The 27866-nt window shown below is 63.9% G+C and overlaps 2 protein-coding genes across 3 annotated transcripts in view; one reads left to right on the forward strand and one right to left on the reverse strand.

The window, feature by feature from the left end:
• KYAT1 (kynurenine aminotransferase 1) overlaps window positions 1-683 on the reverse strand; it is a 28433-nt gene extending 27750 nt beyond the window's left edge. Inside the window, exon 1 of one of the 2 annotated variants that reach the window (XM_070057737.1) lies at window positions 448-683. In XM_070057737.1, coding sequence (XP_069913838.1) covers window positions 448-606 — 159 coding nt within the window. In that variant the 5' untranslated portion in view covers window positions 607-683. Of the gene's footprint in view, window positions 1-384; window positions 423-447 lie in introns of those variants that run through there. The other variant, XM_070057728.1, reaches the window with a different exon arrangement.
• On the forward strand, window positions 4-27764 carry LRRC8A (leucine rich repeat containing 8 VRAC subunit A). Its single transcript, XM_051838510.2, has 4 exons — window positions 4-136; window positions 2457-2563; window positions 19953-22117; window positions 26076-27764. The coding sequence occupies exons 3-4, from the start codon at window positions 19961-19963 to the stop codon at window positions 26349-26351; spliced, it is 2433 nt and encodes an 810-aa protein (XP_051694470.1). The 5' UTR covers window positions 4-136; window positions 2457-2563; window positions 19953-19960; the 3' UTR covers window positions 26352-27764.
• The last annotated feature ends 102 nt before the right edge of the window (window positions 27765-27866 follow it).

Here is a 27866-nt window from a genome sequence, read left to right on the forward strand (position 1 = left end):
TCCGGGGCGGAGGAGGCTGAGTGGTGCAGTGAGGGACAAACAAAAGGAGGCGCCGGAGGAGCGCAGTGGCCGGCGGCGGGACGGAGCGGCCGGGGGCTCGGGCTGCCTGCTGGGCGGCCGGGTGCGGCGAGCCCAGGTGAGTGGGCGGGGTGGGGGGGAAGGGCGCGAGCTGTCATCTCCGGAAACCTCCTGGGACGCGCGCCCGGCCGGCTGCCCGGCCCCCGGCGCCGCGGGCAGCTCGAGCGCTGGCCTCCCGGAGGCCTCCCGCAGCCGCGGCGTTCGGCCTCCCTCCGTGCTGTCCGGCGCCCGAGTCCCCGGGGCCCCTCCCTGTCCCCGGCGCCGCGGCGCGCGAGCCCCCTCCCAGGCACCCCGGCGCCCACGTACCGGGTGTTTCCGCCGCGGCTCCCCGTGTCCCCTGTCATCCCCCGGGTGCCCCCAGATCCTCACCCCTCCACACACACGCCCCCCGGCCGAGAGGTTCCTCCTCGGTTTCCGGCCCCCTCCCTCCTGCTGGCCCCGCGTGGACAGTGCCCCGACGTGGTTCTGGGGCCTCTCGGGGCTGGGGGTCCGGGGAAGGCCAGCCAGCGCGACCCCTGCGCTCCGCATGTAGCCGGGCCCGAGAGCCAGACCCACGGCGGTCTCGGGGCCTGGTCCGGCCGGGGCTGAGCTGGAGGCCGGCCAGGTCGGGGCCCACGCGGCGCAGGAGCCTGGCGCCGGGGTCTCCGGGGCTCCTCGTGACTGCGCGGCCTCGCTGGCCCGGCCTGGAGCGGACTGAGATGGGCTGGCCCTTGGCTGATGCAACTCTTGCCTTTTTTGGGAAGGAGACTTGGGCTGGGGGTTGTCCTGCAGTCGCCCTGATTAGGACTGGTCTGTGGAGGTGCCCCTTCCCCCGCCCTGGGGGCCTTGTCCACCTCTTCTGTTACCCCCTGGCCGGTGGTCTGCGGATGCTGGCCACAGACACTGTGGGAAGCGGGTGGGGGTGGGGGGGAGGTCCTGCTTTGGGGCTGCCTCCCATGGGCAGGATGGGGCCGCCCCCCCCACGCCCCACCCCCGGGGCCGTCTCCCCCCCACCCCCACCCCCGGCAGTGGCCGTGGCCCCTGTGAAGGTCAGCTATTGCTCTGGCTCTGGACGGGGGGCGTGGACAGGCGTGGGGGGATGCCGGGGTGGGTGGCGGGCCCCCGTCTGCCCACGCTTAGAGAGGGCTGGGGCTAGGCGTCCAGGGCTGGGGCTCCCCACTTAATCACCCTCAGGCACACCCACTAGGAAGCAGCTTTCTTTGTAGACTTAGAGGGGCCTCTCTGGAAAGTCGGGCTCCTGGGGTTGCCTGTGCAGCCGCCTGGCTTAGCCTGGACCTGGCCTGCGGGAGTTGGCGGCAAGGAGCCACCTGGGTTTTGAGAACTTGGAGACGCTGAGGCGCGGGCCGTGGGCCCAGGCGCCGTGGGGGTTCAGATGGGGCGGACGCGGAGCCCCGGAGCCCGGCCCTCGGCCGCTTTGTCGTGGCATTCATTCATTCAGCCATCTTTTAGTAAGCGCCTGTCCTGGGCCAGGAGCGGTGCCGGGAAGACACGGGCCCTGGCCCTCTCCGAGCTGCAGTGTGGGCGGGGAGGTGCTCAGACCGGTGTAACCGAGGGGTACCACAGGGGCAGCCGGGGAAGGGGCGGTCAGAGGCCCAGCCTCAGTGTCCCCATCCTTGCCGAGGAGGGCGGGGCGGGGCGGGGCGGCCGTGGTGGCCATCACAGCAGGTGGAATGGCTGGGTCCCCGGCCTGTCTCCCTGGCAGGCCCCGTCCTCGGCCCTGTCCTCCCAGCCCAGTGCCCGGGAGCTGGAAGAAATGACCAGAGGATCCATGACCCCTCCCAGAAGTGCTGAGGTCCTGTGGCCTGCCCGCCTCCCAGCCCTGGCGGACTCCTGTCCATCCTGTGCCCTCCCCGGCGTCTGCCAGACCACCTGCTCCCCTGACCCTGCTGCACCTGCCAGCTGGGGTGAAGTTGATGCTCACTGCACACCTGTTGACAGGTGGATGACGGGCAGCTGTGGCTGTGCGTCTGGGCAGAGCCTGCAACCGCCTGCCCCACCCCCTGTCCCCGTAGCTCCTCTCTGGCCACTTCCACTTGCAGCTCTAGATCTGGCCATGCTGAGCCACGCCGCGTTCCCACACGCCACGCGAGGGGTGCTGCCCCTCCTGCCTGGGACAACGCTCTTTCCCCAACTCCTGTCCTCCTCAGCAGGTGATGTGGGCACCTCCTCCTCCAGGAAGCCTCCCTGGGCTCTCCAGATTGTAACTGCTAGCCTGGCCGCTCCTCAGGGGACCGACTTCTGCGGGGAGGGCTCCCCTGTCAGCCCGGAGATCGGCCCGGCGCCGGCACCCACCAGCTGTGGGACCGTGCTGGCAACACGGCAGGTAGCTCTGACAGCCACCACGCGGCCCGCTGACGACAGCTCTCGCTTCCTTCTAGGGAGGCAGCGTCTATGGAGCAAAAGGAATGCCAGGACCCTGCCCGGCCAGACGTGGGCCAGCCTCAGCGCCCACAGCCGACGCACAGATAGCAGAGCCGTCCTCCGGGTAAGACCGGGCCCGTCCTGGCCCTCCCGCCCCTCCCGCCCCAGCCTCCACCACCTCCGGTGTGGGGAGCAGGGGGCAGTGCCTCTGTCTCCGTTGTACTTTGCTCTTCTCGCCGTGGGTCTGGGGGATCCAGACCAAAGGCGGCTGAGGACAGAATTCTTCTCCCCCGTCCTGCTCCCGACCATGGGGCCGGCTGAGGCCTGTCTGGTGTCGTGCCCTCTGAATGCCAATGTTGTGTCATTGTGGACCTCTTATCAGTCCGGGTCGCTAATAGCGCTGCCCCATGACCGCGGCTCCCACGTGACCGCGGCTCCCAAAGACTGTTCCGTGGTGAGCAGAGACTGGAGCAGCAGTCTCTGCTCACCATGTGAGGGATTTGGGGAACAGCGGCGCATTGTCCTAGCTCTGAGGGCGGGAGAGAGAGCTGGTAGACCTGGACTCCGTAGCGGGGCCTGGGCCGGAGTCCAGGCTGGCCTGTGCTTGCTGAGTGCCCGTGGGCCTCGGTTTCCTCGTCTTAGGAAGGGGACAGCACTAAGGCCTGCGTCCCTGCAGGACGTGCTGAGGCACTTGGCAGAGTGCGCGCCCCAGGATGCGGGCCCCGGTCACAGCTGGCGCATGCGGAGACTGATCCGCCTGGGTGTTGGAGGTGTGAGAAGCAGCGTGGTCCCCATTTAGAGACGCGGAAACCGAGGCTCGGCGTGCGGAAGCAGCTTGCCCACGCTCCTCAGGAGGGCAAGTGTGGAGAGACGTGGGCCTGGGGTGGGCCTGGCGTGGTGGGCCAGGGGCCTCTGCCCTCACACCCAGGTCGCCCTGCACCCACATCCCACCGCGGCTCCTGAGCCTCCCCTCCGAGATGTTTTTTTTAAGATTTATTTTATTTATTTGAAAGAGTTACAGAGGGGCAGAGGCAGAGAGAGAGAGAGAAAGGTCTTCCATCCGCTGGTTCACTCTCCAGAGGGCCTCAAAGACCTTAGCTTAGCAGATCGATAGCCAGGAGCCAGCAGCCTCCTCCAGGTCTCCCACGTGGGTGCAGGGCCCAAGGACCTGGGCCATCCCCCACTGCCCTCCTGGGCTGCAGCAGAGAGCTGGCCTGGAAGAGGAGCCGCCGGGAAAACTGGGCACCCGTGTGGGATGCCGGCGCCGCAGGCAGCGGCTTTGCCCGCTACGCCACAGCGCTGCCACTCCCTCCGCCCCACCCCTGTTGTGGGATTTTAAAGGATACAGTAATCTTGGTGGTGGTGGTGGTGGTTACCGACATGGTGGCGTGTTTGCTGCCTGTCTGTACCGTTTGGAGCTTTACCGTGAGACAGACAGTGAAAGCCCCCCCGCCGCCCCCAGCGTCTCGGGTCTGAATGGGAGGAGTGGGTCTTCTCGCCTGCCGGCCTGTCGGGTGCTCTTCAAAGAAGTCAGGTCGTGTGGGAGCTGCCCGGCTGCAGCTTGCTTTGGTCTGGTTTAGTGGTGTCCCCCAGACCTCTCTTCCCGGCAAGGGGTGGGCAGATCTGTGCCACCCCACCCCCACAGCCCTCCTGGTGACCGTGCTGGGAGTTGGCGGCAGCGGGGCGAGATGGGAAGTGCCTGGTGTGTGATCTGGTCGGCGCTCTTGTTTACTGGGACAAGGTCAGCAAACCCTGGCCCTGCCCGGTGGGGGCTTCCTGTTGCTTTCGAAGAGACCTGAACTGCAGATGCTCGTGCCGGGCGCCGGGCAGGGATCAGGAGCCGCTGGGCCTCCTTATCTGAGATCTGAATTCCTGCCTGTGCCAGGGGCAGCTCGGAGGGAGTAGCGTGGGCCCCCGCCTGGGAGGTCCGGGCCTGCGCTGGCTGCCCGAGGGGGGCCCAGGCCGGGGGTTGGGAGGACACACAGGAGTCAGCAGGGAGCCCGGCCCCTCTGGGATGCTCAGGGTTCAGCTGGTCCTGACTCAGTTTACCCTTGCAGCATCCAGTGGAGGCTTTGGCCTTGGTCCTTTTGCAAAGCTCCTTTGGGTGGGTGGGTGAGGGCAAGGGGGAGGAGGCCCCGCGAGCCGGGTCTGACGGGAGAGTGTCGTGGGCCGAGCCGATCTGGGCGTGAGGCCCTGCGGGAGCTGCTGACTTCTCCCTTCCCTGGTGTTCTCTGGGCTCACGGTCCTGCCCCCGCTCGGCCCTCTCCCACGTTCTTTGTCCCACCCTCCCCAGGAACCTCTTTCTGCTCCGTGGGACGCTGCCTGGCTGGGAGCCCCAGGCGTGCGCCCGACGCGCAGGTCCTCCTCCCGGGCAGAGGAGTGTCCTCTGTCTCTGTGTCCCTGGTCATCCTCGGCGCCCCGCCCAGGGTGCCAGGCACCTGCTGGGGACTGCATGCCTCTGCCCACCTGACCCTTGCCACAGCCTCGCTGTGGGGTCAGTGTGTCCGTGACAGATGAGGGACCAGGTCTGTGGCCCCGGGACGCGGAGCCAGCTCTGTTGGCTTGGTGGCCTGCGCTCCTCTGCTCCCCCCTCCGTGGCGTCATTTCCTCTAATTCTCGGCCTTCAGGGAGCTCCTTTAAAACGCTGTGCCCACGGCCCGCCACGCCCGCCACCCGAGACCTGGGGGGTCAGCTCGGCAGGACTGGGCGCGGGAGTGTGCACTGCGGAAGCTCCCCCAGCGCTGGGGAGGCTGGCGGGCTACAGACCACGCTGAGGGCCGCTGGCTGGAGTCCATGCCTTCACCCTGGTCCTTGCCTCTGCTGGATGAACCCCTGAGTGCCAGGAGCCCCGCCCGTGGGGGACAGAAGTGGGCTGAGCTCGCCGCAGGCCTGGGCCTGGATGTTGCTGTTCAGTGACTTCCTGCTGCGTGTGCGCGTGTGGACGTGTGTGTGCACGCATGCCTTGTGCACACGTGTGCATGCGTGACGGGGAGCAAGGGTTTGCCCTTCCCACGACAAGGCTGTGCCGGGCGCGGTCTCCGGGGCTTTTACTCCGACCGCAGACGCTCCCTGCTGGTTTCTCGCACCTCGCAGCGAGTTCTTGAGTTCTTCCACCTCTAGACGTCTCTTGAGGGCTCAAGACTTCAGAATTAAATTGCCCGCTGCAGCGTGGCCGCTGCCTGCGAGGACGCTCCCCCGAGTGAGTGCCTGTAAGGTTCCGCAGCTTTCACACGCCACGGGGACACCGCGGGCACGCCTGCCGGGCCCCGCCTCCTGACATCGGATCAGCATGGCGGCAGGAGCCGGGCCCTACGGGGCCGGGTCGGGCTCCCTGGGGCAGCCCCTCCAGCCCGGAGCCCAGAGACAGGGCAGCAGGTGCTCCCTCGTGCCAGACTCCCTTGGTGCTTGCTGGCCGCTCGCCGGGCCTGGCCGGTGTCTGCGGCCCCTGTGGGTTACCCCCGCCTGTGTTTCATAACCCGTTTAGGAAGCAGCACTGGTGTTCAGAGCAGGTCAGGACCTGTCTCCAGGGCCCCTCTGCCCACGGGTCCCAGACCTAGCACCAAGCTGGGCTGCCTTCCTGACTTTGCTCAAAGCGATGCCTGAGAGACCGGTCAGAGTCCAGCCTGCTCCGGCCCCTGAAGACGCTTTGTCTGCATGCGTCCCTCGGGAAAGGGGCGGTGGCATCTCCAAGGGCCTGGGTACCCTTGCAGAGGAGGGATTCAGGCCTGGGGTGGGTCTTCCCGCCACCTCTGGCTGTGTGACCCTGGGCGGGTCACCTCGCTTCACTGGGCCTTAGACCTCACACGCATAAAGGGGCTGATAAAACCTCCCGTAATCTCAACGCTGCAGAGTCTGTGTGGCAGGCACTGGTCGGAGCTTCCCGCCACAGCCCTGGGAGGACCAGGTGCACCAGCCCATTTTACGGTTGAAAGCAGGGCCTGGCCGGGCCGAGTGACTGGCCCGGGCCACACCTGGTGCGGCGGGGAGCCGCCTCACTGGCCTGCGTGGGGGTGGGAGCTGAGGCACAGGAAGTGCTGGGTGCTTGGTGGATGCCTCGCGCCCCACCTGCTGCCCCGTGTGGCCCAGGGGGTGTCCCTCGCTGTCACCCTCCCCTCCAGAAAGCAGGCTCCACCTTGCAGGTTTGCAAGAGGACCAGCGTGTTTGGGAGGCCCAGCCCCAGCGTGAGGCAGAGTGAGGCCGACACCGTCCCTCCCCAGGAAGTGAGGGTGTGCCCTTCTGTGCAGGGTGAGTCCCACGCCAGGCAGCACCCTCAGCCCGCAGCCGCTGACTCACCCCAGCTGGGTGTGGGGACCCGGAGCCCAGTGTCCCGCTCGGGGGCGGGGGCGGAGTGTGTGCGCCAGAGGAGGGGTGAGCCCTTTCCTTCCCCTCCTGGCGCTGAGACCAGAGGAAGCACGCGGCCCTGAGCAGAGCCACAGGCCTGGAACTCCCATGGGACTGGGCCGCAGCCCGGGGCCTGCCCGGGCCCCTGGGAACGGCGCTGCCCCCTTCCCGGGAGAGGGCTGGGCGCAGGGCGGGTGCCAGCCTCCCGCCTGGGAAGTTTTCCCTCTGGCTCTGTTTGTTCCTCAACAAAAGGTCCTCTGTGCCCTGTTTACCCGCTGCCTGCACCCGCCCGCGCCCAGGTGTGGGAGCTGCCAAATCTGCCACCGCGTGGGGTCGGGCAGGCTTAGGGGCGCCCCTGCGCGTAGGGGAGACGGCGTGTCATTTCTAGGGCACCCCGTGCATAGGGGAGATGGCGTGTGATTTCTGGGGCGCCCCTGCCTGTAGGGGAGATGGTGTATGATTTCTGGGGTGCCCCTGCGTGTAGGGGAGACGGCGTGTCATTTCTGGGGCGCCCCTGCCTGTAGGGGAGATGGTGTGTGATTTCTGGGATGCCCCTGCGCGTAGGGGAGACGGTGTGTCATTTCTGGGGCACCCCTGCACATAGGGGAGACAGCGTGTCATTTCTGGGGCACCCCGTGCATAGGGGAGACGGCGTGTCATTTCTGGGGCACCCCTGCACGTAGGGGAGACGGTGTGTGATTTCTGGGACACCCCTGCGTGTAGGGGAGACAGCGTGTCACTTCTGGGGCACCCCGTGCATAGGGGAGATGGCGTGTCATTTCTGGGGCACCCCTGCACATAGGGGAGACGGCGTGTGATTTCTGGGGCACCCCGTGCATAGGGGAGACGGCGTGTGATTTCTGGGGCACCCCTGCATGTAGGGGAGACGGCGTGTGATTTCTGGGGCACCCCGTGCATAGGGGAGATGGCGTGTCATTTCTGGGGCACCCCTGCACGTAGGGGAGACGGCGTGTGATTTCTGGGGCACCCCGTGCATAGGGGAGATGGCGTGTCATTTCTGGGGCACCCCGTGCATAGGGGAGACGGCGTGTGATTTCTGGGGCACCCCTGTGCATAGGGGAGACGGCGTGTCATTTCTGGGGCTCTGTCCTGCAGGAAGCACCAAAAGGAAGTGGACCCTGTAGAGCAGGGTTGACGCCTGGTGCTGCTCGCGGCTGCCTCTCTCTCCGGGGTCCTGAGCCTAGAGGGGTCTCCAGGAGTCACGGGAGGTCCTGGGGCCTCTGGGTGGCCTGGCCCCTGCCTGGAGATACCCGTTCTTTGGCTCAGCCCGCACCCAGGTCTGTCTCCCTGAATTCCGGTTATTTTGTTTATGTGTTTATTTGAGAGTCAGAGTTAGAGCTCCCATCTGCGGGTCCATTCTCCAGATGCCTGCAGGGGCCGTGAGGGCCGAAGCTGGAAGCCAGGACCGCAGTCGGATCTCCCACGTGCGCGGCAGGGCCCGCTGCCTGAGCCGTCGCAGCTGCCTCCCGGGTCTGCGTCAGCAGGAGGCTGGATCGGAAGAGGGCTCGTCCCAAGCCGAGTCTTAACCACCAACCAAACGCCCACCTCCATTACCCTTTTTTGTTTTTGTTTTTAAGATTTATTTATTTATTTGAAAGGCAGAGTTACAGAGAGGCAGAGGCAGAGAAACAGAGAGGTCTTCCATCCGCTGGTTCATTCCCCAAATGGCCACAGTGGCTGGAGCTGGGCTGATCCAAGATAGCCAGGAGCCAGGAGCCTCCTTGGTCTCGCACGTGGGTGCAGGGGCCCAGGCACGTGGGCCATCTTCCACTGCTTTCCCAGGCCATAGCAGAGAGCTGGATCGGAGGTGAGCAGCCGGGACTCGAACCGGCGCCAATATGGGATGCTGGCACAGCAGGCAGCGGCTTTACCCTCTGCGCCACAGCACCGGCCCCCACGCCCATCGTACTTTAATTCCCACGGGCACCCAGTTTGTATCTGTGAGCCCGTTTTGTAGCTCTAGTATTTCCACCCCGCACTTGAGGAGGCTGACCCCCTGGGCTCCAGGGAGGAGGTCAGCGGTGGAGGTGGCGTGTGGGTGCCCGGACTCGGGTCTGACAGGGACCTTTTCCTGATGCGGTACGGGGCAGCTCCTCCTCGTACGCTCTCTCCCAACCCTGAGAAAGCCACAGCATGAGCAAGGTCTTTGCAGTTTCCCCGGGAGTTTTGTTCATAGGCGCCAGCGTCGTGGCTTGGCCGGGTGAGACGTCGCTAGTGCTGCCTGCGTCCCGTATGAACGCTGATGGGAGTCCCAGCCGCTCTGCTTCTTCACCAGCTTCCTGCTGATGCCCCTGGGAAAGTGGCGGAAGGTGGCCCAGGTGCCTGGGCTCCTGCCACCCACACAGGACACCCGGTCGGAGTTCCGGCCGCCGCAGCCGTTGGGAAGTAAGCCAGCAGGTGGAAGAAGGCGCTCTCCGTCCCCGCCTCTCCCTCTGCAGTGCTGCCTTTCATACAGCTCAAGTCAGGGAACCAGCAGCTTGCTATTTAAGGATGTGGACGTGGCCAGCGCTCCGCAGTCTCCCCCACCCTCAGACTTGTCCCCATGGTTCCAGGTAGATCTTCCCAGGTTCGCTGCACACGCAGTGACAGGTTTGTGACTGATATACTCTTTTTATGTCTTCTTTTTTTTTTTAAGATCTATTTATTTATTTGAAAGTATTACAGAGAGAGAGGGAGGGACGGAGAGAATGAGCTTCCATCCGCTGGATCACCCCACAAATGGCCACAACAGCCAGAGATGGGAGAGGCTGAAGCCAGGAGCCAGGAGCCCCATCCTGGACTCCCACGTGGGGGCAGGGGCCCGTCTTCCGCTGCTTTGTCAAGTGCTTTAGCAGGGAGCGGGATTGGAAGTGGAGCAGCCGGGACTCGAACTGGTCCCTTATGGGATGCTGGCACTGAGATGGCGGCCTAACCTGCTGTGCCATGGCACCGGCCCCACACTTTAAGAATCTTATTTATGTATTTGAAAGGCAGAGTTACAGAGAGGGGGAAAACAGACAGATCTTCCATCCCCTGGTGTGCTCACCAGACGCCCGCAACAGCAGGAGCCAGGAACTCTGCCCGGGTCTCCCGTGTGAGTGGCAGTGACCCACAACCCGGGCCATTGTCTGCGGCCTCCCGGGCACATTATTAGCAGGAGCTGGATCAGAAGTGCGGTGTAGCCAGGACTTGAACCAGGCACTTCCACGAGGGATGCCGGCGTCCCTGAGAGCCGCACTGTGGTGAGGCAGGTTAAGCCACCCCTCGAGTCGTTCATGTCGCATATTATGGCAGGGACCGAGTTCTTCTCCACACCTGATCCAGCTTCCTACCAGTGTGCACCCCAGAAGACAGCAGGTCATGGCCCAAGTGGCCGGGTTCCTCCTGTCCATGTGAGACCCAGAAGGAGTTCCTTGGCCCAGTCCTGGCTGTTGCAGGCATTTGGGGAGTGAACCATTGGATAGAAGATAACTCCCCCCAACCTGCCTTTCAAATAAATAAACACAACTTTTTAAAAACTTTGAAACTCTAAACAGAAAGGCTAATTGCCTCATTATTGGTTCATGCTGTGTATTTGTGTTGAAATACTATACTGTGTCTCATAAAGATGCACATGTATTACATATTTATCAACAACTTTTTACAAATGGAATAATTGGAGAAAATGAGACGCCGGCCTGAAGCGCTGTCCCCGTTAGAGCCCGGCTCCCCACCCCTCTCCTCCTGGCCCTGCAGCCCCCCTCCCAGCTTCTGGTTGCGGTGACGCCTTGTGTGAGTGGACTCGTGCAGTGTCCTCCCGGGACTGGCTTCTCGCCCGGTCGCGTTTGTATATTCTTGTGAGTTAGTGTGTCTTGGTCATCTTACATACAGCGTCACTATATACAGCTCTGCGCAGCAGGCAGCATTATTCCTCTTCTCCATCCGGTCTCCCATGTGGGTGCAGGGGCCCAAGGACTCGGGCTGTCTATCACAGCTCTCCCCGGCGCGTCAGCGGGAGCTGGGTCAGAGGTGGAGCAGGCGGTGGCTGGCCCTGCTGCGCCAGAACACCATCCCCGTTATTCCTGTTCTGAGGTTTGCAAAAGCGGGGGCAGGGGTTTGGATACAGGTGACGGCACTGCATCCCACGTGCAAGAGCCTGGGTTCGATTCCCGGCTCTGCTGCAGCGCCCGCTCGTGCAGACCTTGGGAGGCGGCAGTGGTGGCTGCAGGGACTGGGGCTCTGCCGCTCACAGGAGAGCGCCGAGCTGAGTTTTCAGCTCCTTGCTTCAGCCCCAGCTGTGAGCTGGGCCATTGCAGTCGTAGTGGAGTGAACTAGCAGATGGACGGTCTGTATGTGTGTGTGTGTGTGTGTGTGTGTGTGTGTGTCTTTGCCTCTCAAGTAAATAAATAAAATGATAGAACACAGGGGCCGGCCTTATGGCACAGCGGGTCAAGCTGCTGCTTTCGGTGCCAGCATCCCAGCTGAGTGCCGGGTGTCCCAGCTGCTCTACTTCCGATCCAGTTCCCTGCTAATGCCCCTGGGAAATCAGCAGACCATGACCCAGATACTTAGGCCCCCGCCACCCGTGTGGAGGACCTGGATGGAGTTCCAGGCTCCTGGCTTCAGCCTGGTCACTGTGACCATTTAGGGAGTGAACTGGCAGAAGGGTGATTCTCTCTCTCTCTCTCTCTCTCTCTCCCTCTCCCTCTCCTTCTCTCTCTAACTCTGCCTTTCAAATAAAATAAAATAAGTCTTCAAAAAATTGTAGAAAATAAATACTATTTCAAAAACAGAGGCTTGGCTGGGCGTGGAGTCGTTTGGCACTGGAGCTGGGTTGGAGCCCCCACGCCCCCACAGCTCCAGTTCTGCACACCCCGACTCTTCCCGCCACCGAGGGGAGTGTGGGGGCTTCTCTGGTTTGCTCATTTGACTCCTCAGGGCCAGGGAGGCCCCAGCTCTGCTGCAGGGACCTGGTCCCCCTCTCCAGCCCCCCCGTACTGCCTTGTGGGAAGGGCCCCTTCTGCGTGTCCCTGGGGCTGAGCAGGCCAGGCCCAGGGGGCACCCCGTGAGCGGCGGCATCCTCGGGGGCCGAGCTCCGTCCGCTGTGCGGGGAACTGGCCCAGGAGCCCCCTCCCCCCCCCCCCCCGGGTGTGAGGAAAGCCAGGCCGGCGGGTGGAAATGGTGACTGTTCTGGTGAATTTTTGTGTGATGAGATGGCTCAAGCGCTCAGAAGAGCACAAAGCCGGGGCTGGCGTCAGCTTCGTCAGCCTTCGTGTTCTACAGGAGTTGCACTGTTGTAAGCACACGCTCGGGGTTTCCAGCTCAGCCGAGCCTGCCCCCCGCCCCCCCCAGCCGAAGCTGCCGTCTGGGTGCTGCGCCCGTTCCTGTCCCTGCACTGCACCTGGGTGCAGCCGTGCCGGAGCCCTTACATAACCCGTGTGTCATCCTACAACTCGTCTGGCTCCGCCTCGTCGCCACCTCCACCGATTCAGAGCTCTCCATGGTTTGAATGGAGCGATCTGCCTTTCACCTCCTAGTGAATATCTAGGTGGCTTTTTTTTTTTTTTTTTTTTTTTTGGCTGTTGCAAACAGCCCTGCCCTGAGCCAGTCGGACTCCTTGTGGGAGTGTCACCGGGAGGGAAACGGTGGACTGGGGGGCGTGTGCATCCCCGTCCCCCACCTCGCGTTGCCACATCTTGGCCAGCCCAGGGACTGACGTGGTGGTATCCCAGCATCTGGGTGTTTGCATTTGCCTTCCTTGATTACTGATGAGGTTAAGAATCTTTTCAGGCACGAGTTTCCATTCGCATATTTTCCCTGTGAGTTTCCCTGCTGGACTGTCTCTTTGTGGAAGTCCGTCTTTGGTCCGGATGTTAACCCTTCAGTGGCCAGGCCTGCTGGAACCCTCTCCCCCCAGCCCGTGGCTTCCTTGTGCGCGTCTGTTGCTGTGTCCTTCGCTGTGCCTGGTCTCAGCTTTAATGCGATCATGGGATCAGTCTTTTCCCACAGGAGTTTGTGCAGTTTGTGCTGACGTAGCCTTCCCTGTCTTAGCAGTAAGATGGTTTCTTGGATTTTTCTTTAAACTGCTTAAAGTTTAAAAGTGCACATGTCTGTCTCTCTCTCTTCTTCTTCCGTTTGAGAAGTTTGGAGACACAGAGCCCCCCGTTCACCGGTTTGCTCCCCACCTGCCTGCGATGGGCAGGCAGGCTGGAGCCAGGAGGGAGGAGCTATTGCTGCAGCTCTCGGGTCTGCACAGGGGGGAGCTGGAACCCAGATACCAACCCAGGACTCAGGTGGAGTGCCCCATCCCGGCCATGGGTCTTCCTTTTATTTTTCTCTCTTTTTGAAAGGTAGAGAAACAGACACCTTCTCTCCTCCTGGCTCACGCTGTAACAGCTGAGACTGGGCCGGCTGAGAAGCCAGGCATCAGGAACCAAGTCCAGGGCGCTCCCCAAGGGGCGGGGACTCGGGCACCCGGACCATCACCTGCTACCCTCCAGGGCGCACCCCAGCAGGAAGTGGAACAGAAGGTGATTCTGGAACACTCCTGTACAGGATGTGGGGGTCCCCGGGGCGGCCCCTAATTCAGTGGAATTTATTTTTGTGGAAGGAAGGAGCTGGGGCTCTTTCCACCGGAGAAACAGCACCATTCAGGGGTGCCCGTCCTTCCCTCCAAACTGGCAGAGTTGATACTGGCGAGGTTTCCAGGAGCCGGAAACCGGGTGGGGTCTTTTTCAAGGCTTGCTGTTCCGTTCTCTTGGTCAGTCCACGTATCCCTTCATGACCTGCACAGGTGGAGTTCCTGTAGCTTTGTAGTGAGCCTCAGCATCTGGTAGGTGTCCCTTCCTGCCTCACTCCTACCTGGCCGTTCTCCATCCTTCCAAGTAGTGATTAGAGACGTTTTTTGTCTTGGGGCCAGTGTTGCACAGTACGCTAAGCTGCCGCCTGCCGGTGTCCGTTCCAGCTCCCTGCTCATGTGCCTGTGGGGGGCCACCCAAGTCCTTGGTTCCCTGCACCCACGTGGGAGACCCAGATGGGAGCTCTGGGGTGCTGGCTTTGGCCTGGACCAGTCCCGGCTGTTGGAGGGTGAACCAGAAAATGGAAGATCTTGCTCTCTCACATTCCCTCACCTTGAAATAAAAATAAATAAATCTTTAAATACATTTTTCGTTAATTACTTAGTAATGTGTTTCTAGTAAAAGGCAGAGCTAAGCCGGGTGAAGAGGCTGTGGGCAGCGGTGTGGTCTCACTGCAGGGGTAACTCGGGCTAGCGGCTGTGAGGTTACATGGTTGAGTGGTGAGATTACACCTGACCAGGCCAGGCCAGGCCAGGCCAGGCCAGGCCAGGCGGGCGGCTCAGCAGGGAGGCAGAGGGCTGAGCGCGCAGTCCGGTTGAGGCCGGGGGTTTTAAGGAGATGGGTCTTCGTCTTCACACATCTCCTCCTGAAACAAAAGACTTTATGGATGTAAATAGAAAAACTCCTATCTGAGTTTTCTCCCTGAAGTTACCAGACAGGAGGAAGTCTGGCTGGCACGCCCCACCCCCACCCCCCACCCCCTTAGAGGAAGGGCAGGGAGGGCGTTCGAAGTTCAGATACTGGGCTGCCCCTGGCAGGTTATCGGGATGACTTTGAGGTGCATATGCCGGACGTAGGCCTTTGTCACACCACACATAAGCTCATATCTGACTTCCCACCTACCACCTGGGTGCCTGAATCTTCCTCCTGGAGCCTTCCCCAGCCAGGCGACTGCCACGGGTCTCGCCCCTCTCCTTCCTGGGTCCGGTCTGGTCTCACAGCCCCTCCCCTACTTCCGAGTCCTGGGCTCTGCCTGAGGGGCCTGGCAAGAGCTTGGTGGTCCCTGTGCCTCAGGGCACCTGGTCTCTCCCTCCCCCAGCCCTGGTGGGTCCCAGCGCACTTAGGTGGAAGCCGGAGGGACTGCACAGCACGCTTGCTTTTTGTCTTTTCCCTGCTGCTCCCTTTTCAAACCCTGCCATCTTTGTCCTCTCCTAATTCTCCATCTCCTGGGGCAGCGACCTGACCTGCAGTGACCCTACCTGTCTGCCCCGCCCCCCCCCCCCCCCCCGGAGTTGAATACCTGACCCCGCTTTTCTTCTTTCTTTATTTACCAGCCTTGGCTGTCCCAACCGCAGAGATAGTGCATGCTGGTTAAAAATTGAAGTGGCTGTTTTAGACTTCTGCCTTCTGAGAGAGCCCCTCCCCACGCCCGGGTTATCACGTGGGGTTGCTTTTGCCAGTCTGGATCTCAGCTTTCTCCCCGAGGCGCTGCCTGAGGGCTCCCTCGGCCTGCTGGGAAGGCCCTGCCGCGTGCTGCTGCCCTCCAGCCTTGCCGTGCTGCCTGGCCTGCGCGCCAGGCCCCAGCCGGCCATGCCGCGTGTCGCCGAGCCCTCTGCGTGGCTTTCACCTCTGCGGGCTTGGCTGCCCACGCACTTGTCCCCCTCAGCAGGTGTCTGCTGATGTCGGTTTTGTCCTCTGCCTCCTGCTCACTTCCACTCCCAGCCTCTGGCCCTGAACCCAGGGGCCTGTCTTTATCCTCGGCCACGGGTGGGAGAAGGTGCACAGCGACCCGACCGACGGCACTCTGCCTGCCAGTGACAGAGAAAGCCTGGGGGCCCCACCTGACAACTCTCCTGGGCACACCTGGGCGTGCTCACAGGCGCACCGGAAGGGAAGGGAGCCAGGGGCTCGGAGAGGTGCGGTCACACCTGCCCAGGGTCACTCTGCTCGTGGATGGCAGAGCCCCAGACGGACCCTGGGCTGTCTCTCCATATCCTCAGTGCTCTGCAGGACTTGCGCTGTGCCTGCCTGAGGGCCCACACAGGCAACGGGAAGCCCCATCTCGCTGGTCTTTGCGATGGTGCAGGGCGCTGGTCACCGCCTGGATGCCGGGGTGCTGCCCAGCTCTCCCTCTTTGCTGGCTGGCAGCAGGGGTGGTCAGGACAAGGACAAGGGTGTCTGGTGGCAGCAGAGCCCTCCCTGCTGGAGTGCTGGGCCGTGGACTAGGGGGAGGAGGACCCAGGCTGGTCGGGGCCTGGGTGCACTCACCCCTCAGTGCCTTGTTTCCACTTTCTTTTTTTTAAGATTTTTTATTTATTTATTTGACAGGTAGAGTTACAGACAGTAAGAGAGAGAGAGAGAGACAGACAGACAGACAGAGAGACAGAGAGAAAGGTCTTCCTTCCGTTGGTTCACTCCCCAAATGGCCACTATGGCCGGAACTGCACCGATCCAAAGCCAGGAGCCAGGAGCTTCCTCCCGGTCTCCCATGCAGGTGCAGGGCCCATGCACTTGGGCCATCCTCCACTGTCTTTCCGGGACTAGAACTGGCACCCATATGGGATGCCGGCGCTGGAGGCGGAGGATTAACCTGGTGCGCCACCACGCTGACCCCTGTTTCCACTTTCTGTAAAAATTAGATTCATTCATTTGATATTTGTTAGAATGACAGAGAAATCTTCCATCTGCTGGTGCATTCCCAAATGGCAGCGATGGTCGGGGCCGGTCCAGGCCGAAGCCAGGAACCTGGAACTCCATCCAGGTCTCCCCTGTGGGTGGCAGGAGCCCCAGTACTTGAACCTTCCCCTGCGGCCTTCCCAGGGGCATCAGCAGCAAGGAGCTGTCTCGGAAGAGGAGCAGCCAGGACTTGAACCAGCGCTCCAGTGTGGGACGCCAGTGTCCCGAGCAGCGTCCCGGTGCCCGCCCCAAAAGCGTTTTCCGCCACCTAGAAAAGTGCCCCCAGTCCCCTGCACCTGCTGCCTTCCCTTCAGGTGTGCCCAGGGGAGCCGTGAGGTGGGGGTGTGCCCCGACGGACCCCCCTGCACACCGGAGCTGAGGGCTTTCTCTGCCACTCAGGGGCCGTGTGAGGCCAGGCAAGTAACCTCTCCCTGAGCTTCGTCTCCGTGCCTGTGAATCGGGCGAGAGGAGCCTTGCCCAGTCTGCAAGAGGAGGAGACTGCTCCTGCTGCAGCGCGGAGGAACCCGAGGGCTTTACGCTGGGCAGAGCCGGCCCTGGAGAATCAGGTCCAGAGAGGCAGGAAGAAGACGGGGCCGCGGGGAGCCTGCGGGCGCAGGGGCAGGGGCGGCTGTGCAGCCGTGCGTACGCTCGGTGACTTCGGTGTGCATTTTACCACAACACAGAGAAAACAGAAACACAGGCACACAACGGCGGGCGCCGGCTCCTGTGAGGACCCGGGGCGTGGCCCTCAGCCTCACGGGGAGCTGCTCTAGCTCTGGCAGGTCCCTGCCTGGGGCTCCCTCTGCTTCCGCAGGGCAGGAAGAGGGAGGGCCCGGGCCACATCCCCCTGAAGCTGCTGCCCTGCTCGCCCCCACCCTCGGCCACGCCCTTCTCACCCCAGCCGCCTCCCCTCCCGGCCTCTCTCCGGGTGCAGCTCCGAGTCTGCTGAGCACCTGCTGTGTCCTCTGGGGGCACCTGGCCTGGCCCCACCCTAAGCCAAGCACCTTAAGTGCATTAGATTCCAGGGACTCTTGGCAGCAGCCCTGGGAGTTGCTGGCCCAGCAGGAGCCCAGGCCCACCTCAGTGCTGCTTCCTCCATCCTCAGTGCGAGGGGAAACAGCCCCATGGCCCAGGCAGGGGCCTGACAGGCCGCTCTGACCACCTGCCACCGCCTGTGGGGGCCTCACTGTGGGGCGGGGGCCCTGCAGGCCCTCTGACCACCTGCCACCGCCTGTGGAGGCCTCACCGTGGGGCGGGGGCCCGGCAGGCCCTCTGACCACCTGCCACCGCCTGTGGGGGCCTCGCCGTGGGGCGGGGGCCCGGCAGGCCCTCTGACCACCTGCCACCGCCTGTGGGGGCCTCACCGTGGGGCGGGGGCCCTCTAGCCCCAGCAGCCCCTGGATTCAGTGCATGCACCCTCTTGTCTCATCCTCCCTGAACTCCCATCAGAGAGGGACAGCGACTTGTCCAGAGTTGCATAGCAGAGGTGAGGAGGAGACACTAACGCGGCTTGGGGTGACCCCTCCTCCGGACAGGTGCCCCTCACGAGGGCAGGCCTCAGCACGAGGGCCTGAGTTCAGTCCTGGGCCTTCTTAGCCACGTGACCAGCCCAGGCTCTGCCTCTGGACTGAGCACCCAAGGCAGGGGACACGCCTTAGTCACTTTGATTGCGTCCACAGGACCCAGCCAAGCACTGAAGGAAGTCCAGGACGTGCTGTGAGGCTGGGCGGAGTGGGGACAGGGCAGGGCAGAGTCAGACCTGTAGGGGAGGGGCTCCTTCCCACCCTGGGTGGTGTCTTCCCCCTGAGCCTCAGGGTGATCACCTGTGCCCACTGCCAGGAGCCTGGGTGTTCACCCCTCCTCCGCAGAGAGCCTGGCTTGGCGACCACATCCTGCCTGGACAGAAACTGCCCCCACCCCGAGGGCCGGCTCCCCGCCCCGACAGGCTGCCGCTGGCCCTCCGGCTTCTCGGGCAAGGCCCTCCTTCCTTCCGGCCCCCAACCCCTGGGCCCCTGCCCTGGATGAGGACTCGGAGCCAGGAAGCCAGGTCTCTGATTCACAGCCCTCAGCGAGCACCCCTCTGCTTCCCCGGAGTGTGGGTGGGGTGCGGCTCCAGCCGGTCATTAAAGGGCCTGGGCCTTCCTGTGGGCCAGGCGCTCCTCTGGCCTCCCCAGGAGGGCTGGCCCTGGGCTGGAGCCGCCAGCCCGGGGCGGGTGGTGGTGTCTGCTGGCCCTGCAGTGACCTGCGCTCTGGAAGCCCCGGGCTGAGGCTGGGAAACTGGCCTCCCGGGCCCGAGACCATGGGCAGGTGCGGGGCCAGCCCTGCGCAGTGGCGTGGACCCAGCAGTAGAAGGAAGGGCCTGCCGGCTTGGCGTCAGCCCTGCCACTGGGCAGCAGCGCGGCCTTGGGCAGGCGGCTTTGCCTCCCCCAGCCTGCGTTCCCCCTAAGTCCTTCCTCCCGGACATCCGAGAGATTCCATGAATGCCCGCGTGGGACGTGTGTGCCCCATGCCCGGGCCCTTGGCGGCTGCTGTGGCCTTCGTGACAGGCCGCCTCTGCTCTGTCCCCAAGCTGCCTGCCTCACACCGGGCCTGGGGCTGCTTCCCGTCCTGCCTGTCCCCGGGCATCCCAGGAGGCACTCGGGTTTACAGAGGTCCTGCCCAGGAGGTGTGCCTTACCACAGTCCTTAGTGACGCCCGTCATCCTAGCTCCAGGTTGACACAGGAATTCACAGTTTGTCTTAGAAATCCAGACTCCGGCTTGGAAACCAGTGCAAAGTGAAAGCACGGTTGTGTTTTTAAAACCACACAGGAAGGACCCCCGCGTGGACCTGGCGCCGTTGTCCGCTTTTCCAAATGTTCCCTGGGATACCCACTTCCTTCCCCTCTCGTGCCCGTCCTGCAGGGCGCTGTGAGGACAGCCTCCCCGGGCAGGTGACGGTGGCCGGCCCAGGACAGAGCTCCTCCGCGCGCTCACCTGACTGCACGCTCACCTGACCGCGCGCCGCCCTTCCCAGATGCGGCTCCAGGCCCGCTGTCTCCCAGACCCGGCCTTCGTTAGAGCCGTCGGAGCCACGTGTTAGACAAGCGGTTCCCAGGCACCCGAGCCGGGGCAGACTCGGGGCAGAAGCGGCTCTGTGGTTTCTCATTCCTTTCTCTGCTCGCCGCCAGAGAGGGTTTTTCAGGGGCCAGGCCCAGCCATGTCACCCAGCCTGGGCGTGGTGGGATGGACAGGGCAGGCGTGTGCTCTCTCCGTGGGCCAGGAGCCTGTCTGACGGGCTGTGTGTGGCCTTCCGCTCTGCAATCACGTACATGCACACACGTGGGGCGGTGTGCACGTGTGTGGAACTTCCCGCTGTTCTCAGGTGAGCGTGTGGGCAGTGCCCCTGCGCTGTCTGTAGTCATCAGGTGGGTGGACTCGCGGCTGGAATCCCAAACACTCTTACTGGAAGGCAAAGGGCACCGCGGGGCACGGCGAGGCCGCACTGGCTGTCTGTCCAGTGAGGAGGCTGCCCCCCCCATGGTTTCCCGGCCGACGGGCGACCGCATGATTCCTGCCGAAGGGCCAGCGGTTGGCTGCCAGCCTGGAGGTGGAATTTTCGGGCACTGGCGGGGTTGTCACTGTCTTCTTCCCCTGACCCCCCTGGATTGCGGGAAGGCAGAGCCCCACCCCACTGTGGTAACACCCCCGCCGTGGTAACCCTCCCTCCGGCTTCCTTGCAGGTGGAACCATGATTCCGGTGACGGAGCTCCGCTACTTTGCGGACACGCAGCCGGCGTACCGGATCCTGAAGCCGTGGTGGGACGTGTTCACCGACTACATCTCCATCGTCATGCTGATGATCGCCGTCTTCGGGGGCACGCTGCAGGTCACGCAGGACAAGATGATCTGCCTGCCTTGCAAGTGGGTCACCAAGGACTCCTGCAACGACTCCTTCCGCAGCTGGGCAGCCCCCAGCCCGGAGCCCACCTACCCCAACTCCACCATCCTGCCGGCCCCTGACGCGGGCCCCACGGGCATCAAGTACGACCTGGACCGGCACCAGTACAACTACGTGGACGCCGTGTGCTACGAGAACCGGCTGCACTGGTTTGCCAAGTACTTCCCCTACCTGGTGCTGCTGCACACCCTCATCTTCCTGGCCTGCAGCAACTTCTGGTTCAAGTTCCCGCGCACCAGCTCGAAGCTGGAGCACTTCGTGTCCATCCTGCTCAAGTGCTTCGACTCGCCGTGGACCACGAGGGCCCTGTCCGAGACGGTGGTGGAGGAGAGCGACCCCAAGCCGGCCTTCAGCAAGATGAACGGCTCCATGGACAAGAAGTCGTCGACCGTGAGCGAGGACGTGGAGGCCACCGTGCCCATGCTGCAGCGGACCAAGTCGCGGATCGAGCAGGGCATCGTGGACCGCTCGGAGACGGGCGTGCTGGACAAGAAGGAGGGGGAGCAGGCCAAGGCGCTGTTCGAGAAGGTGAAGAAGTTCCGGACGCACGTGGAGGAGGGGGACATCGTGTACCGCCTGTACATGCGGCAGACGATCATCAAGGTGATCAAGTTCGCCCTCATCATCTGCTACACCGTCTACTACGTGCACAACATCAAGTTCGACGTGGACTGCACCGTGGACATCGAGAGCCTGACGGGCTACCGCACGTACCGGTGCGCGCACCCGCTGGCCACGCTCTTCAAGATCCTGGCGTCCTTCTACATCAGCCTGGTCATCTTCTACGGCCTCGTCTGCATGTACACGCTCTGGTGGATGCTGCGGCGCTCGCTCAAGAAGTACTCGTTCGAGTCGATCCGCGAGGAGAGCAGCTACAGCGACATCCCCGACGTCAAGAACGACTTCGCCTTCATGCTGCACCTCATCGACCAGTACGACCCGCTCTACTCCAAGCGCTTCGCCGTCTTCCTGTCGGAGGTGAGCGAGAACAAGCTGCGGCAGCTGAACCTCAACAACGAGTGGACGCTGGACAAGCTGCGGCAGCGGCTGACCAAGAACGCGCAGGACAAGCTGGAGCTGCACCTGTTCATGCTCAGCGGCATCCCGGACACGGTGTTCGACCTGGCGGAGCTGGAGGTGCTCAAGCTGGAGCTGATCCCGGACGTGACCATCCCGCCCAGCATCGCCCAGCTCACGGGCCTCAGGGAGCTGTGGCTGTACCACACGGCGGCCAAGATCGAGGCGCCCGCGCTGGCCTTCCTGCGCGAGAACCTGCGGGCGCTGCACATCAAGTTCACGGACATCAAGGAGATCCCGCTGTGGATCTACAGCCTGAAGACGCTGGAGGAGCTGCACCTGACGGGCAACCTGAGCGCCGAGAACAACCGCTACATCGTCATCGACGGGCTGCGCGAGCTGAAGCGCCTCAAGGTGCTGCGGCTCAAGAGCAACCTGAGCAAGCTGCCGCAGGTGGTGACGGACGTGGGCGTGCACCTGCAGAAGCTGTCCATCAACAACGAGGGCACCAAGCTCATCGTGCTCAACAGCCTCAAGAAGATGGTGAACCTCACCGAGCTGGAGCTGATCCGCTGCGACCTGGAGCGCATCCCCCACTCCATCTTCAGCCTGCACAACCTGCAGGAGATCGACCTCAAGGACAACAACCTCAAGACCATCGAGGAGATCATCAGCTTCCAGCACCTGCACCGCCTCACCTGCCTGAAGCTGTGGTACAACCACATCGCCTACATCCCCATCCAGATCGGCAACCTCACCAACCTGGAGCGCCTCTACCTGAACCGCAACAAGATCGAGAAGATCCCCACGCAGCTCTTCTACTGCCGCAAGCTGCGCCACCTGGACCTCAGCCACAACAACCTGACCTTCCTGCCCGCCGACGTCGGCCTGCTGCAGAACCTCCAGAACCTGGCCGTCACGGCCAACCGGGTGAGTGGCCCGGCCGCGGGTGCCCACGCGGGAGGGCGGCCCCCGGAGGCCCGGGATGGGAGTCCTCCCCCGTGGCTCCCACGGCCACCTGGAGGGGGCGTGCGCGGGGAGGGCTTCCCACACCCGGGCTGGGGAGCCCACGTTTGCTGCCGAGTTCTCCTCCTGCCAGAGTGCTGGCCTGGGTGGGGGGGGCTGTCCCCGAGCTTACTCTGAGCCAGGCCCACGGTTCTCTCCTGGTGCCGGGCCGTGTACGTGGGACGGCCTGGAGCTGTCCCCAAGCACATTTGGAGCTGGGGGGCTATTCTGGGTCCACCAGGGACAGAAACGGTGTGCGTGGCCGCTGCTGCTGCCTTAGGTGACCGGCACTGCTCACGCCGCCCTCCCCTCCCCTCCCCTCCCCTCCCCTCCCCTCCCCTCCCCTCCCCTCCGCGTTGGGCGGTGGTAAAGGACAGAGGTAGGCTTGGTGGGACCGGGTTGTCACCCTCTGCTTTAGTGGAAAGGAAATTTTGCAAACCTCTGGGGGCCGGGTGTGGGAAGCCCCGCCCTGGAGGTGCTGCCGAGACTCTGGGTGGCCACGTGCACCTGTCTCTCGCCCCGCCCCTGGTGCCCCTGGCGGAGGCAGGCAGGGCGTTGAGGACAGGGGTTGAGGGCAGGGTACTCCCGGGTTTGTGGTCCAGCTTGCTGTGCATGAAGCCACGGCCCCTGGGGGAGCCTCCCCGCCCTGCTCTCGGGTGGAGAATGTCGTGGCGGGGGAAGCCCAAGGCCCGGCCCCCGAGACCCAAGCAGAGAGCAAATACCTCAGCCGCGCTGGGCGGCCCCGTTGGCTTCCCGGGTGCGTGCCCGGGTCGTCCTGTGTGGGGTGCGACTGGGAGGGCAGTAGCCCCTGCTCGGGCCCCTCCCCGGCATCACTCACACCCCAGCCAGCTCAGAGCCTTCCTGCTTTCTCCCCCACGTCTCCCGCTGCAAGCCAGCCCGTCCTGTCCTCCACGGAGCTGGCATTGTGACAGAGCTTATCTCGGCCCCTGAATCGTGACTCAGGAGGGAGTGTACACGGGCAAGGGTCACCTCTCAGCTGGTTTGGCTCCCATTGTTCAGGAAAACCAGAGTCCCCGAGGAGAAGCCACCCTGGGGAAGCACCAGTTGACCGTCTGATGAGTGGGGTCCAGGGTTCGGGGTGAGCACATGGCTCCTGCGCCGCGGGGCTGGGCTGGGTTGCCCATAAGGCTCAGTGCTGTTCCCGGAGCCTCCAGCCTGCCCCCTCCTGTCCTGCACCCCGGCTCCTGGCGCAGAGCTTGCCTGTTAGTGTCACGCCTGGTGGCTGAGGTCACCCTCAGGAAGGCAGCTGGCGGCAGCCCCCCTCCCCCGTCCCAGAGGAAGGAGACCCTCTGGACGCCGTGTTTAGCGCAGGCTTAATCACATCCTGTCCTGCCTGGGCCCTGGAGGCCTTTGTAGGGAAGAAGGGCCCGTGGGCCAGTCGCAGGCCGGCCCCTCGTTCGGGCTGAGACCTCGGCCCCTCTGTGTCCTCTCTCCTGGGCGCCCTGGCTCTGGGCAGCCGCTGTGGACCGTGGTGGGCGGGGAGTGCATGCGGCGAGCGCACACTCGCACCTGTTCATGCGTCCCTGCGCTGGTGGGCTCCGGGACTCGGCAAACACAGTCGGGCTGTGGAGCTGGCAGCAGGGGTGTGGGGTGAACAAGACGCACAGTAGCGTGGCGGTGGGCGCACAGTCCAGCCGGAGCGCTTAGGAGCACAGAGCAGTGGCCCCGGGAGGTGGGGGAGGAAGAGGGAGAGTGGAATGTTCTGGCTGGGAGGGGCAGGGAGGCCTCTGTGGGGGAGGGGCAGAGAACTGAGCCCCTGGACTGTGGACTCCCCTGCAGGGCGGGCAGGGGAAGCCCCTGCCCCCACCTCATTTCACCGAGGCTGCCCTGGCTCCCGTGTGCCCGCCTGACACGCTCACTGGGGTCCTGCGGAGGGAGTGAAGGGAAGAAGGGATGAATGAGGTGACCCTTAGCTCCCAGAGGTCACTCGTGCTGTGGCCCTGGGGTGGGAGTGAGAGGCAGCAGAGGGGGTGTGGCCTGAACTGGCCAAGGCTGCTGGGGACGGAGAGCGTGGAGCGAGGGTCCGCAGGAAGTGGGTGAGGGAGCCGTCTGGGGGAGGAGGAAGCCCAGGTTTTCAGAGGCGAGGCTGCGTCCCAGCCGGGGGCCCACCTTGAACGCGCCTAAAGCTGGGGGCAAAGTCCCCTCCAGACTTGATACCGTCCCCAGGGACGGGAGGCTGCCCCGAGCTTCAGGTGGGTGATGGCAGCAGAAGACCAGGCCGGAGTGGGCGGGCACACAGTGTGCGGGGGGGGGGGGGGTCGGAGGAGGCGGGGTCAGGTCTGCCCGGTTGGAAATGGCTGACAACCTGGGCCAGGCGGTCACAGGTGAATGGCTGCAGAAGCCGGCTGGCCTTGGCGCTGAGACAGGCAGCGAGGGAAAGTTGTCTTTTTCAAAGACCAGAGGCCTGAGGCATTTCAGTGCAAATGGGGGAGCAGAGAGGGGAAGGTGGGGCTCGGGTGATGGGTGACAGGGATGCAACGTGGAGGGGGGGAAGGATGGGTGTGGCCACGGCAGGGGGCGAGGGGGGGTGGCCACGGTGGGGGGGGCGAGGCACTGAAGATGCCTCCTCTTTTCCCTGTGCTGTCTGAGAGAGGAGGGGCTTACCTCCTGTCCCCCACTGCACACCACCTCCCCGGCCTCAGTCTGCTCAGCGGGAAAGTGGGGACAGCGACAGAGCCCCCCCAGCCCCTGAGGGTGGTTGCGGTGCCGGTTCCCAGTCACCCTCCTGTCTGGCGGAGGGCGCGTCAGGACCAGCAGGTTCAGGAAGAGCTCACACCCCCACCCCAGCTCCCCGCCCAGCCGGCAGCATGGGCCGTGGAGCCAGGTTCAAGTCCTGCCTCTGCCACAGACCTGCTGTTCGCTTCTTCAGGGCCTGGTGACCCCTCTGTAAAATGCAAAGAAGTGTGCAGGGCCTCGATGGGGAGTCACGTGGGTTCAGTGAGCCCACAGCATCGGTGCCCCGAGGGAGCCTGGTGCTGCCTGTTACGTGGAGGGGGGCCTCCATGTGGCCAGGACCGGCCCCTGGCTCTCATGTCACCTGGTGACCTGACCGAGACCCTGAGGCCCAGGACACAGCTGGGATGCTCACCCCTGTCCGTCAGTGCCCCCCACTTCTCAGAAAGTTAGCAGGGGGGGATTTTTCTCAGCATAACCCATGCTTTCCCCAGTTTTTCTGAAGCCAGGCAGGGGTAACAGCCTGGCTCCCATTGAGCTGGGGGAGAAGGGGTGGTGGCCACTGCCAGGGTGACGTGTTCCCTCAGGGCCCTGGGTGCTGGGACCGCAGGAGCCAGGCAGGCCCCGTCAGCCCCTGGGAGCCCACAGCCCAGAGACAGCAGATGCAGGGGTCGGTAGTGTGGGGAGGACACGGGTGCCAGGGGACCCAGGAAGCGCTGCAGGGGGTGAGGGCAGAGCTGAGATCTTGCGTGCGGTGGACGCAGACTTTGGCCCAGATTGTACGGGTGCCAGGACTCCAGGGCCCGACCTCGGGAGGGTCAGAGAGGGTGCGGTGGAGCCCCGGGGGGCCCGGCCTGGCCGCCCTCCTCACTCCCGGTCCCTCTGCCCGGCCTGGCCGCCCTCCTCACTCCCGGTCCCCCCGCCCGGCCTGGCCGCCCTCCTCACTCCCGGTCCCCCCGCCCGGCCTGGCCGCCCTCCTCACTCCCGGTCCCTCCGCCCGGCCTGGCCGCCCTCCTCACTCCCGGTCCCTCCGCCCGGCCTGGCCGCCCTCCTCACTCCCGGTCCCTCCGCCCGGCCTGGCCGCCCTCCTCACTCCCGGTCCCTCCGCCCGGCCTGGCCGCCCTCCTCACTCCCGGTCCCTCCGCCCGGCCTGGCCGCCCTCCTCACTCCCGGTCCCTCTGCCCCCCAGATCGAGGCGCTCCCTCCGGAGCTGTTCCAGTGCCGGAAGCTGCGGGCCCTGCACCTCGGCAACAACGTGCTGCAGTCCCTGCCCTCGCGCGTGGGCGAGCTGACCAGCCTGACGCAGATCGAGCTGCGGGGCAACCGGCTGGAGTGCCTGCCCGTGGAGCTGGGCGAGTGCCCGCTGCTCCGGCGCAGCGGCCTGGTGGTGGAGGAGGACCTGTTCAACACGCTGCCGCCCGAGGTCAAGGAGCGGCTCTGGAGGGCCGACAAGGAGCAGGCCTGAGCCGACGGCCCGCGCAGGACCCCGCCGCGCTCCCGGGCAGCCGCCCCGGCCTTGCAGGGCAGGAGCCTGGGCCGGACGTGCAAGGAGGACGCGGACAGGACGGCGTGCGAGGGGCTGGCCCCTTTTCTCCCTCGGAGACTCACGCCCCCCAGGGCAGGCGCCTGCTGGGGAGACCAGAGACCGAAGCAGACTCAGCAGTATTTGGACAATCAGGGTCTCCGCGGAAGGCCACGGCTGCCCCAGAGGCGGAGCCCACACCAGAGGCGCTGGTGGTATTTATCTCTCCACTCGCTGGCTCGCGGCGCCTCCCTCCAGACAACTTGCACATTCCCAAGAGAGTTCGGCTCGGGTGGGCTGTGTCTCCTTTCCTCACTCGGCAGCAGGCAGGGACGTGAGCAGGGGGTCACCCCGCCGTGCAGGCCGGGCCTGGGGCTGGCCTCATCAGTTTTTGATTTTTTTTTTTTTGAAGTAAAAAAAGAAGTGTTTTTTTTTTTTTTTTAAGCTTTGAAAATGAATGGTTTGGGTATTAAAAAGAAAAAAAAACTTAAAAACACACACACACAGAGGACACTATAGGCCAGTGAGCACGGTCTCAGGTGGGGTGGCCGGGTCCCTGGACGCCGCGGCAGACCCGGGGTTGTATTTCCTGTCCCCGGGCGGGGGGGGGGGGTGCAGGGGGCAGGGTGTCTCCCCGTCTGCCGTGACTTGGTCCCGAGGCTCAGTTTGTTTCTCTACTCTCCTGGGGCGGGGATTTTTGTTGTTGTTATTGGTGGTTTTTTTTTTGGGGGGGGGCCTTTTGGTGTCTTGTTTTCTTTCTCCTCCATATGTCTTGGCAGGCGCTCACTTCTGTGGCTGTCAGCCAAAGAGAATGTTCTGGAGCTGCCAAGAGGGAGGAGACGCGGGGTGGCCAGTCCCGGGATGAACGGTGCTCCACCCCCCCCGCCCCGCCCCTCCACGCACAGTGTTAGGAGACAAGAGGAGCTGCTTCGCCCGGGCTCTGCGTCCCGCCTCGTGTGTCGTGGGCTTGCTCAGTGCCACCACCAGCCCCTGCTGCCTGCACAGGCCCTGTCGCCACGGGGGCAGCCTCACCGTGCTGGCTTCCACGCCGGTATTGCTCCCAGGCGCTGGCCTCGCACACTGTCAGGCCTGGGGGCGGGAAGCTCCCCTGCTTCAGAGCGGCCACTCGGGTCCCTGCCTTAGATCACCCACACGGACACTAAGGCACGTTTTAGCGTCTCCCGTCTCAATGATTCTGTCCGTCCGTCTGTCCATTTGTGTTTTCCCTGCGTTGTGTCATTGGATGTACCCCTCGGAAACAATGCACACTAGCCTGTGGCAACCACAAAGCAATCCGTTACATGTGGGTCTGAACTCGCAGAGTTCAAATATCAAATAAATGTGTAACAGAGAGGAGCCTGCGGAGTGGTGCGCGTCCGGGACCCCGCCCCACCCCCCGCTCGGCTGCCTGCCGGGCCCTCTTACCTGGTGCGAGCGGCCAGTTCTCTCCCGGGAATC

Source organism: Oryctolagus cuniculus, chromosome 1 (genome assembly GCF_964237555.1).
Source record: "Oryctolagus cuniculus chromosome 1, mOryCun1.1, whole genome shotgun sequence".
Taxonomy (NCBI): Eukaryota; Metazoa; Chordata; class Mammalia; order Lagomorpha; family Leporidae; genus Oryctolagus; species Oryctolagus cuniculus.

Bases quoted from the DNA above. Each gene is read 5' to 3' on its own strand.
- LRRC8A (XM_051838510.2), top strand. From the start codon at position 19,961: ATGATTCCGGTGACGGAGCTCCGCTACTTTGCGGACACGCAGCCGGCG. The intron at 22,118-26,075 runs GTGAGTGGCCCG...TCTGCCCCCCAG, and splicing joins TGGCCGTCACGGCCAACCGG to ATCGAGGCGCTCCCTCCGGA.